This window comes from Lissotriton vulgaris, chromosome 7, assembly GCF_964263255.1.
Source record: "Lissotriton vulgaris chromosome 7, aLisVul1.2, whole genome shotgun sequence".
Lineage (NCBI taxonomy): Eukaryota > Metazoa > Chordata > Amphibia > Caudata > Salamandridae > Lissotriton > Lissotriton vulgaris.
In genome coordinates this window covers 85,848,285-85,860,316 of record NC_141695.1, presented here as the reverse complement: position 1 = coordinate 85,860,316, position 12,032 = coordinate 85,848,285, and the positions used below count along the sequence as shown (strand labels likewise).

Sequence of the window (12,032 nt, the reverse complement as noted above, 5' to 3'; positions counted from 1 at the left end):
AACAACCGCGTCTAATATTTCCTCCATTAGTTCATTAATAATTTCAAAATTCACTTCATTTTCTTCCCCAAAAAATTCCATTGTATTTTTTTCTATAAATTCTTCTTTTTCCTTTTAAAAAAATATAAAGACTAAATTATATCTTTGTCCATAAGTGTATAATTAAAAACTACCTTTACTAATTTTTAAACTACAGATAATTTTATAATCTCTAACTTATTGACTCTATAATTTGTAAGATACGACATTCCTCTTATTTTGAAAAAGAAATTGGCAATATAACTCTAAACTTTGACACTGTGTTTTTTTAAATTAAATAATTACTGTTGATAAAAGACATTTCACTGTAAAATGTATTTTTAGATTTTCTACATATTTGAAATATGTATTACCTGTACAATAATTTTTAGAGACCCATTTCTTTTATTTCATCACTACAAAGTGCAATATAAATATATGCACTGTAAAGAAAATAATCACACTATACAAACCATTTAATTCACTTTACAGATTACTACTTCCCACAGAGATAGTTCCATTTATATTACAACAGTATACTCACCATGTCAATGTCTTACCATATGCATATGTCATACTTACCATGAACAACCACCTCATAATAAAACTCTACATTAATATTTAAAAAACTGCCTATACATAGTATATTCACAGATATGCAGGAAAATGAGCATTACATTTCGATCCATATCATAATACCTCTCTCTAATTAAAAATGGAACACTGCCAAACATAATACAACAAGATTTTAAAAATAATGAGCACTTCACAAGTATTACTAAAAATAGCCAGTATCTCCTACATTTCCTGCGGTCTAGTGCCTATAGAGCACGTTTTTCCAACACATTGCAGAAATTAATCATATTGCTTTCCCACCATTATTCAAAAAGCACAGATATATCACTGCCACATCCAACATTATGTGTTCCTCATGTACAAGCAGCAGGACCTTAAGAGAAAAAACCAATTAGGGTCCTAAAAAATGTCCAACAAAAAACAGTGAAAAGTTCTTATCTTAATCAAGTGAAGTGACTTCATTATTCGCTGGAGAAAAGGGTAGGGAAGAAGTGCAGTACATTAATAAAAGTGATGTCTCCCTTCCTTTCCTCCTGAAAAAAACATATACACAAAATTAAAATATGCATTAAAATAAATCAAGACTCGCTTGAACATTCTACTTATATACAGTTCAGTACATTTAACATAGATCAACAGGCTAATATTACAACTAGTTTGTTTATCGTACTAGATGGTATTCTCCTGGGGCATTACACAATCCACCCTGAATTATGGACTACTCTTCATATAAGGGATTTGCAAGTTCTTCATCTAAATTGTGACCCCGAGAGAATCTGCTCTCTAATTCCATGATCCATTTGGATTCTCTCTTTCTAAGTGCTAGAACCCGATTGCCTCCTCTTCTGCCTACGTTAACTTGTTCACCTGCAAAGTATCTTAGCAGAGAGGCATTGGATTGGTGGAACTCCTGAAAATGTCTAGCAACTGGGTAGTGGGCTTCCACATTAGTTATAGCTCTCAGATGTTCCTGTATCCGCTTTTTAGCCGTACAGGTTGTGCTGTCCACGTATCTCATTTAGCATGGACACTCGAGTACATAGATAACAAAACTAGTATTGCATGTAAGAAATTGTTTGATTTTGCGCTTTTCTATGTGTCCAGGAATATTAACTTCTTTTACCATGTAACTTGATTTACAAGCCCGGCAATGTCCGCATGGGTAAAACCCTTTGAGGCCCTGCACATGTTGTTTTTTATTGTCAGAAATATCACCTTCCACTAAGATATCTCTGAGATTTCTCCCCCTTCTATAGGTGATTTGGGGTCTTCATTCAGCTCTGGTCCTATTATGTTGTCTGACTGTAGGATATTCCAGTTATCCACTAGGATTTTGCGGACTTTTTCTGATCGCTGATGAAAAGTAGTTATAATTCTGGTTGTGTTATGGTGTAAGGGGTTAAGGTTTCTGATCTCTCTACTTCTGCAGCTTTTCTCACAGCTTTCGTCAACACCTATTCGGGTTAACCTCTTTCCCGAAACCTAGATAGCATACGTTCTTGTTCTAAAACAAACCCATCTTTGTCGCTACAATTTCTTTTGGCTCTGAGTAATTCCCCGTAGGGGATGCTCCATTTCAGGGGGTCAGGATGGGCACTCAAAGCGTGGAGGAGACTATTCCCAGCTGTCTCTTTTCTATGTAAACTAGAGATGAGTCTACCATCGACCACATTTATCTCTGTGTCCAGGAATTCTACGTGATCTTCGCTTATCGTGTAGGTGAGCTGTATGTTGTATATATTCCTGTTAAGTTTTTCAATGAAACTAATCGCTTCCTCTTTTGTACCGCACCACACTATAAACAGATCGTCAATATATCTGATCCAAGTTTGTACCTTGGCAAAACCTTCTGTCAAAATATCCTCATTTCTAAGCTCCTCTTCCCATTTGCCCACAAAGAGGTTCGCGAAGCTAGGCACAAAGGCAGAGCCCATAGCTGCGCCACGGGTTTGTTTGTAAATTGACCCATCAAACATGAAAATATTATTTCTTAAACATAATTTCATCATTTGTATTAAAATGTTGGTGTGTTCTCGAAAGCCTATTTCCCTCTTTTTAAGGAAGTAATAACTAGCTTCCATCCCTTGGATGTGGTCAATGATTGTATATAGGGCACTCACATCCATAGTGATAAGCAGAGAGCCCTCTGACCACTGGATGCTTTCAAGTTTATTTAAGAAGTCTTTAGTGTCCTTAGTATAGGAAGGTAATTGACATACAAATTCCCCAAGAAAATGATCAATGTATTTGGACAGGTTTTCATTGATACCAGCTATTGAAGAGATAATAGGTCTCCCTGGAGGTTCTCTTGGGTTTTTGTGAACCTTCGGTAGAAGGTAGAAAATGGGTAGTTTAGGGTAATCTTAGTTAAGAAAACGGAATCATGCCATGAAAGTAATCCCTCATTGTGCCATTCAGTGAGTTGTTCCCATGTTTCTGTAATGCTTGTACTGTATTCATTCATGCTACTTTTACAGTAGAACTTTCCCCCGTCTAATTGAAACAATGCTTCTTTTATATACAATTCTCTACCCCACAACACAATATTTCCTCCCTTGTCTGAGGGTATCAAGATAACATTTTTATCATCTGCTAAAGAGAAAATAAAATCCATCTCTCCTTTAGTCAGATTAGTATCTCCTCTTCTCTGTTTGGGGCGGGTGTGTTTCAATTTAGTAAGTTCTCTAGTCACCACCTCATGAAAGGTATCAATCGAGTCGTGAGGAAGGGTAGGATAGAACACTGATTTTGGCTTAAAAGAAGTATTAGCAGCCCTGTCAGTTCTTGCCTCTCTCACTCCCACGACCTCTTGATCCAGTTCATTGTCTGAGGCTAAGCCACCTAAGGAGTAAACAGTTTGTAACATATCCACATCCCCCACTGTAAGTTCCGGTGCACTCACGGTTTCATCTGGGTTTGTCCCTGGTTTCTTTTTCACTAGTGAGGGCCATTTTGACAGTTTTAGTTTCCTAATGAATTTGAAAATGAGAACCCTTGTGTCTGCATAATCAAAGAGTTCAGTGGGGCAAAATGTGAGTCCCAAACAAAGGGTTTGTTTTTCTTTAAGCGTTAGTGTTCTTGATGAAAAATTTATTATTGTTTTATTTACCGTCAGTTCATCCATCTTTATTTTCTTTTTTTGTAACCCCCACGTTTGGTTCCCATTGGTTTTCTGCTGTTCTTTTCTTCTCCTCTGCTGGAGCTTGAGTCGTCTCTGTCGCGATCTCCCCTGCCTCTTGCTCTTCCCCTTGGCCGTCCTTGTGTTAGATTCTGTTTGAATTCCGGTTGATGTAGCATTTCTGCTTCTTTTTTGCGACGTGTTCTTAGAACTCGGAATTCCTGTAAAAAATTCACCGGTTTCTTGGTGATATCGACCACAGAGATTGTGCTTGTAGTTTGTTGAGAAGTGTCAGTTTCAGAGCCACTTGTTAAATTCACTCCTGTTTGGTCGCTTTCCGTGTAAGTCTGATTCTGTTTACTTGTTGTAGTATCCTGTTGGTTATACAAGTAATCATACTTAGGACTATATGTCAGGATGCGCCCACTATCATAATCCCCGCAATCGCAGTGTAGTTTTCTTTGTTTGCGGTATTCAATGTCTTCCTCGTGCTTCTTTAGTCTGCCTTTTAGCTCTTCTTTGAATTTTTTTATTGTCTCTTGTTCGCTACTTTTCAAAAATTCATCCTCCAATTCTTTCAATTGCTGTAGGATTACATCCGGATCCTCCCATGCATATTTAATTAATATGCACAACATATTTTTAGAACTATTAGCGGAATTTTGCGACCATTCCTCCAACATTTTAGTGTTCATTGATTCATGGGACGGTGTGATATAGATTCTTAGGCCTCTTGGCACCATTTCTTTGTCCACATAGTCCTGTAGCGATGTTGCCTCCCACCATTTGGCACTTTCTTGTTTTTTAAGTCTTTCATATTTGCGTAGTTGTTCATTTAAGGGATCACTAGCAGATTTACCCTGTGTCGTTACATTGGGTCCTCCTTTGCCAGGAGCTCTGGCAAATAATGACGCTGCCTCGCGTCTTCTCTCCCCTTCCTCATCCATGATGGTGTGTGCATCCCCACCTGTTGATATCTTGAATATCTGTACTGACTGCTGTTTCAACTGTTTACTTTGCGTTAGGTTCTACTGAGAATATCGCGGTACTCCGTACCGCATCGTATGCGTGTAGATAAAGTCACAGCTCTAAGTTTCGCATATCGATACTACCCCGCCTGTGATCTGCGGTTCCTGATGCCGTATTTATTACACTCCAGGACGGTGTTGACAAGAATTTCGGACAAAGTCATTCAAATCACATGTTGAAGTGTGTGTATTTAGTATTATGCTGTGTTGCCGTCTTGTGCCCGCCTGCCCCGACTCAGCACACTCCCCGTAAACCTCTGTACTCGACCGGAGAGGCCGCCGCACTCCTGTGTTGGCTTTCTCCGAGAGACACAGAGGAAAAAACAAAGGAAGGCTTACCCTTCGGGGTCAAGGCATCACCTCCGATCCTGGTTTTCTCATGTGTGGAATCCACTTTGTAACCCTCAGTCAGTCTGCTCAAAAAGAAGGGTCCTTCCGGGATCCTGCTCCCATAGTCAGGTGGCGCGTTTATTCGGCAAACCCATCTGGCGAAAGATTAATTTTGAATCCACAATGTGCTTGAAAACGTGTTTTCTCCATGTTAATTTCTATAGGAAACTTTAGACAAGGCTACAGGTCGAACGGGTGAACGGAATTACCCCAAAATTGGCAGGGAGAAGGATCTTGGTCTAGAAAGCATGCTTTTGTTTATTTGGTGTAAATCCGTTTGAACTACTCATACCTACCTGCCTGAAAGTGCTGGGCTATGGAAATAAAGTGAGGTATTGCCTAGAGTCTGATGCTGCTAAGGTGAGCTGGTGCGGGAGTCAGGGATTAAAGCGTGAGCCCAAACTGTGTGTCTTATGGTGTGAAGTCATGTGCCCTGGCCGCTGCAGCACACCTGTGGAAGTAGTGTCATTGTATGTTTATACCTACTAGGACAAACTACTGACCCCTACTGGTTTGAAAGTCCTGGGTACGGAAAATATATGAGGTATTGTCTAGAGTCTCATGGTGCTAAGCTGAGCTGCCGTCGGGGATGAAAGCGTGAGTCTAACTGTGTGTCATATGCTGTGAAGTCATGTGCTCTGGCCAGTGTGCCACATCTGTCCAAGTAGTGTCAGCATGTAGGTATACCTACTCGGAGGAACTTTTGTTTCAAACATTGTAACTTGTGTATGGTGCTTGAGGGGTGTTATATAGTATTTGTTAGCGCAAACAAATCACCCCTATGGGTCTGAAGGACCTCGAGGCAGGTATGGAAATTTTGTGAGCTATTAAGTGAGCTATTGCCCAGAGCCACATGTGCTGAGCTGAGGTGCTGCCGGAGCAAGGGATGAAATTGTGAGCCCTGTGCTCTGAACTCATGTTTTCTGGCTGCTGTGGCACACCTGTCCAAGTAGTGTCAGCATGTGTGCATACGTAGTAGGAGGAAGTTTTGTTTTAAACAGTGTGACGTCTGTAGGGTGATTGGGGGGTACTACGGAGGGAGTGTGAAGTTCAATTCTGCCATTTCGAATCAATCCGCTATTTGTAATGTGAAAACTTCTCACTCGTACGGGTATGCAGGCGCTGGGGGACGGCGTCGAAATTAAGTGAGCTATTATCCAGAGTCACATGGTGGTATCCTGAGCTGTTGCTAGAGCCGGGAAGGGAAGGGGAGTGAGGGTGAGGGTGAGGGTGAGGGAGGGAAGCAGAGGAAAGGAGAGGGAAGGGAGAGGGAGGAAGAGGGAGGGAGTAGGAAGGAGAGGGAGGGAAGGAGGGAGAGGGAAGGAGAGAGGGAGAGGGAGTGAGACAGTCAGAATGAGGGAGAGAGAGGGAGTGAGACAGTCAGAGTGAGCGAGACAGAGGGAGACCGGGGAGGGAGAGAGGGAGATAGAGGGATGGAGGGAGGGAGGCAGAGAGAGAGAGATAGAGGGAGGGAGAGAGAGAGAGAGAGAGAGAGAGAGAGAGAGGTGTGTATGCCTGGTCTGGTAGCTCAGTGGACGAAGGCGTCTGCTGCAGGGACCTGTGTTCAACCTCATGAACACAGTTTTTTTGTTGCTCTAGCCCCGTCCGCTCCCCCACTGACCCCGCCCCCACCAGTGTGGCCCTCGGACACAAACCACACTGTAAATTTGGCCCCCAAGAGAAAGTTTGTGAGTACCCATGCTGACCCCATTCTATGGTCTCTGAGGTATACAGATACAGCTTTGTTGACATTCTTCCTAGATTTTTCAATCTGAGGACAAAATTGTTTTTACCATTTCCACTTCTGTCTTTGGCATATATTGGATTGTACAAAGACAGTTTGAAGCAAAAGTAACATCAATTGTCCAACGGTGTCCTTCATAAGCATTTCCAACCCTACCCCAGTCAATGTGCCTAGGTCATTTCCACGGGATGTTTGATAGTACAACGCGATTATTTTTATCGCGGTACTTTACATCGCGGATTTTAGGAGGACGAGAGAAGGAAAAAAAGGCCAGAGATAAAAAGAGAGGGAAGGAAAGAAAGGGAGTGAGAAAGGGAGAAGGAAGAGAGAGAGACAGAAGGAAAAGAAGGAAGGGAGGAAGAGAGAGAGAGAGACTGCCGCCCCTGCGCATGAATTAACAAAGAATTACCTGGTGCCACCGGAGTGTGCAGCAGTGGGCACTCCACGTGCCCGTCAAAACATCCCAGAGATGTTGCTGAGTGCTAAGTCATGAATGGCGGAGACCACATCAGCTTCTCTGCGGATTTCACAGATGTCTCTGAGTCCTGAGTCACGAATGGCGGAGACCACATCATCTTCCACACGGTCCAGCAGATCTGACACATGTCGCTGAGTCATCAATGGCGGAGATCTCATCAGGTTCCCCACGGTCCGGCAGATCTCAAACATGTCGCTGAGTTCTGAGTCATCAATGGCGGAGACCACATTAGGTCCTCTGTGACCCGGTAGATCTCACACATGTTGCTGAGTCCTGAGTCATCAATGGCGAAGACCATGGAGCATCCGCCATCCAGTCAGCACCGGCAATAAAGGATGTGACATTGTCGATCCATTATATTTGCGTGGTCACATGGTCTGTGACGGAAGTGCCAGATATGTGTGTTGTGTGTGCAAACCTGGATTCAGGGAGTGGCCGTGAGATGTTGAGAACTTGACCACTGACCTGCACACCAACAGCAAGTACGCCTGCAACAGGTAGCTATGTGGGGCCAACCTCGGAACGTAATCGGAGTGGTGTGGCGTGGCATATGACGGAACAGGGCAGGGATAGCCACAATGATACGGACAGCTCGTAGTTCTGCGTCTGTGAGTTGAGCGGTTGGGCCGCAGCTCTCCTTCTGCGAGCCTGGGTGCGAACTGTTCATAACTCACACTACATAAGTATTGAAGAATCATTTTGTGATTCAGTCCGTCAGCTGGCATGTGACAGAGGCATTTGTGAAAACATATCGGAGTTCTTTCTGTGAGAGATACCCCTTTGACACTGCCTCTCCCCATATCAGCAGGTAACGCACCCTCTTCCCACATTACCAACATACCCCCAATAACCTTCTTGGGCCAGAGTGTCCCTGTGCGGTTGGAGAAAGAAGAATCTTAATCATGTATAGGTTTACATATAAAAAAAATTATTCAAAGAAAAGAACAACAAATAAAACTGAAGGGAGTCTGGTGCTGTGGTCGGTGCCACAAAGTCGGGGTCACTGCCATTCAGGACTCAAGACACAGTTACACATGTGGGATCGGCTTGTGTTGTACAGTGTTAGTGGGACTACATGTCGCCGGCCTTTGATATGGAAATATGCCTCACTTATCAGAGGGAGTCTGGTGCTGTGGTCGCTGCCACGGACTTGGGGTCACTGCTATTCAGGACTCAGGATACAGTTACAGGGATCAGATTGTGTTGAACAAAGTTAGTGGCAGCACATGTCCAAAATTCAAATTGGGAGCTCTGCTACCCACAGGTTTGACTTGACCTGAAAATTAATTTAGTTATTGTACTAAAGTTATAACTGATAATATAAAAAAGTTCTTGAAGCAAGGATACTAAAAGGATATTATATAGGTTTTAGGCTTGTGATAGTTACTTGTGTACTGGACATTGTAATTAAAGAATCAAGACTTAATTTTAATTGTGAGCCCTGATGACTGCAGTGTAGACCAGAGATAGCGGTCAGCAAGGGCCTATAGCCACGTGGCGTTGAGTTGACGTGCACAGTTAGTGGCATCAGAAGCATTGAGACTGTATGAGCCTTTGAGGATGTTTGGTGCGGACGGGGCACACTGGAGCAATGTCTCTTGCCTACTGGACTGCGTCATCTCCAATCGGGAGTCTATCTGAATTGTGAACCCTGCTGACCGCAGTGTAGGCCGCAGGTAGCGGTTAGAAGGGCATTGAAAGAATATTCATAGCAGTCACAATCTCCAAGTTATTCCATTTCAGTCTGCCAAGGTTTGAAGAGTTGCAGAAAAGCTAAATAGAAAAACTCTCTTTTATCTGGAGTATCGCAACTTAGTTTCCTGTGATTAATCAGATTTCCTTTGGCATGCTTTACCAAACACCCTTCAGACCCAATTACAGCGTATTTTCCTTCATTTATAATTTCCATACATTTTTTTTCGAAAGTATAATGTTGCAGTATTTCATATAGACATATGTTTTCGAGGTATGGACTTCTATTTCATTAGTACGTATCCAACATATTTGTTTTCAGAATATCTGTACTTTCTTGTTCATTCAGTGCCAAGCATTCAATTTCTTGTACAGATTTCAAAACTCAATTTCGTGCTGCAGGAAAACCAAGACTTATCGAGATGATCCCTCTTGACTTTGAATATAAACTTGCAGATGTCTATTGACGCGAACATACGTAGGATTTCTCAATGTGAAAGCATCTTTAAGCTGAAGCTGTACAATATTTTGTTAAGTGTCTTCTCCTGTGAAATTTTTACTAATATTTCTTTCAATTCTGTCTTCTCAGACTCAGTAATATATGACGTGACATAGCGAGAAACAGCAATTCAGTTATGTGCAACATATTGTATGTCCATATTTACATTCCACATCTTCTAGATCACTGAATTGTAATTATTAATGTACTCTGATTGTTCTGTTTTTATATTATAAGTATTTTTGGGTGATTTTCAAGTGATAGTATGCCTCACTGCTGACATAAAACTGTTCAGACTTCCTTGAGATGACTTATGGCGCAGTGACTTAGTAGTACCTTTAGCGCTCAGCGTGTATGTACCCTGCGATCATGCATGGTTCAGGGAGGACCGCACTCGGACCAATGTCTTTTGTCTATTGAATTCTGCCTGGCTGCTGATGAACAGAGTTAGTGGCACTAGAAGCATTAAGACTGTATGAGCCTGTGATGATGCTTGCTGTGGACGGTTCGCACTAGGAGCAATGTGTCTTGCCTACTGGACTGCGTCATGTGTAATCGGGACTCTATCTGAATTGTGAGGTCGGCTGACCATAGTGTAGGCCAGAGGTAGTGATGAGGAAGGGCCTACAGCCACGTGCATATGTTGGTGGCCCCACCGGCCTGCGTAGTGCAGGTTCAGTGGCACCACGTGTCGCCAGCTTTCCATATGCAAATACCCCTTACTGAGCGAAGGGAATCTGGTGCTGTGGTCGCTGCCACGGACGTGGGGTGACTGCCAGTCAGGACTCAGGACACAGTTACACATGTGGGATTGGCTTGTGTTAAAGAAGGTTAGTAGGACTACGTGTCACCGGCCGTCCATATCAAAATATGCCTCACTGATCGAAGGGAGTATGATCCCTGCCACGGACTTTAGGTGACTGCTATTCAGGACTCAGGACACAGTTACACATGTGGGATCGGCTTGATTTAAAGAGGGTTAGTGGGACTACGTGTCGCCGGCCTTGCATATCGAAATATGCCTCACTGATCGAAGAGAGTCTGGTGCTGTGGTAGCTGCCACTAACTTGGGGTGACTGCTGTTCAGGACTCAGGACACAGTTACACATGTGGGATCGGCTTGTGTTAAAGAGGGTTAGTGGGACTACGTGTCAAAAATGCCTCACTGATCGAAGGGAGTGTGGTCTCTGCCACGGACTAGGGTTGATATACACACACACAAACCGACACCGGGTCCCTGAAGAAACGGGACACCCCTGACTCAGATTACTTCTCCAACTTTATTTTGCTAAATTGCTGTGCTGTTGTTATGAGTTTCGACAGGATCCCCTGCCTTGCTCAAACAAAGAGCGCCACAACTCTGTTCCCTTCATAGGGAGTGCTGGGTCACATGATGTCATAGACACAGACAAAATACTAGGAGAATATAAGGTATATCAATTCATACATTTTACAATTAAATAGACTTTGCTTTTTTTCCTCAAGCAATATAGGTGTTACATTTTTTTTATTTAACATTTTTGCTGTATCCATTTTGTTGTCATTTGATATATATTTATTGCTCATGCCATGAAAATAAATCCACTTGCAATGCGTTTCAAAATATCGCATTTGTTTGTCCACTCTCAATCAAAGTCTGTTTTTGAAATATCTATTCTAATGGTTCAACAACATTGACTATTGTTGCCTAAGTTATTACTTGTCACAAGTGTGCAGATTATCGAGGACGGAGTCTACTGTCAGTGTTACAGACCAAATCAAATAGACATTACAATAGGTGAAGATCTTCTCACTGATTATTTGTAGGCACACAAAAAGAAAAAAAGAGAAAACAATTCCTGGCTACTCATCAATGTCAATACTGTCCCATATGTATAACAGCAGCCTCTAATTTTCTTATAATCAGCAAATAGTGACACCCCCAGTTGCTGAATATAAACAAAACATTGATCAACAACAAGAGAGATAGGGAGAGTCACGAACACTCTTAGTCCCCAAACTATATTAGACAACAACAACAAAAGAGTGTTCCTGTTCTGATTTGAAAGAAATGCACAGAGCACAAGGAACCAACAAAGCCCATTTGGTTTGTTAAGAAAGCCCTCACTCACCGACCTGGTCGGTGACTTGCTTCATCACCGGGCCCCACCGGGTGTGACCGAATGCCACCCCGGTGTGCTGCGACGCCAGGATTACTGCGGAGCTGGTCTTGTGAGGGTGGGAGGGCTATGTGAAAGATTATGTGGATAGTGTGAAGTGGTGAATTAAAATTGCCTTGTATGTATCAAAAATTCTTTTAATCAGAGATCATCAAGGACAAGGTTAAAAAATGTGATGGTAAGTAAGGCCAACTAATTGGATGGTCTACTACCACTAGCATTAAGTGACAACGTGAGTGGTCAACATGAACATGTTTCAGCCGGTGTGGTATAATTAACCTGGCATTCGTCAGGACCTAGAGTGTAAACCTCGGCGGTATGGGCACGCTA

General features: G+C 42.6%; 2 protein-coding genes across 2 annotated transcripts in view; one reads left to right on the top strand and one right to left on the bottom strand.

Annotated features, from left to right (window-relative positions):
* Window positions 1–12,032, top strand: part of LOC147700848 (putative DBH-like monooxygenase protein 2) — a 477,613-nt gene that overhangs the window by 168,109 nt on the left and 297,472 nt on the right. The gene's annotated exons all lie outside the window — the stretch shown is intronic.
* LOC147700849 (uncharacterized) lies at window positions 3,721–4,659 on the bottom strand. The gene has a single exon (XM_086928511.1). It carries the CDS (start codon window positions 4,657–4,659, stop codon window positions 3,721–3,723), a length of 939 nt encoding a protein of 312 aa, XP_086784637.1.

Excerpts from the sequence above, each read along its gene's own strand:
- LOC147700849 (XM_086928511.1), bottom strand. The coding sequence starts at position 4,659 with ATGGATGAGGAAGGGGAGAGAAGACGCGAGGCAGCGTCATTATTTGCC.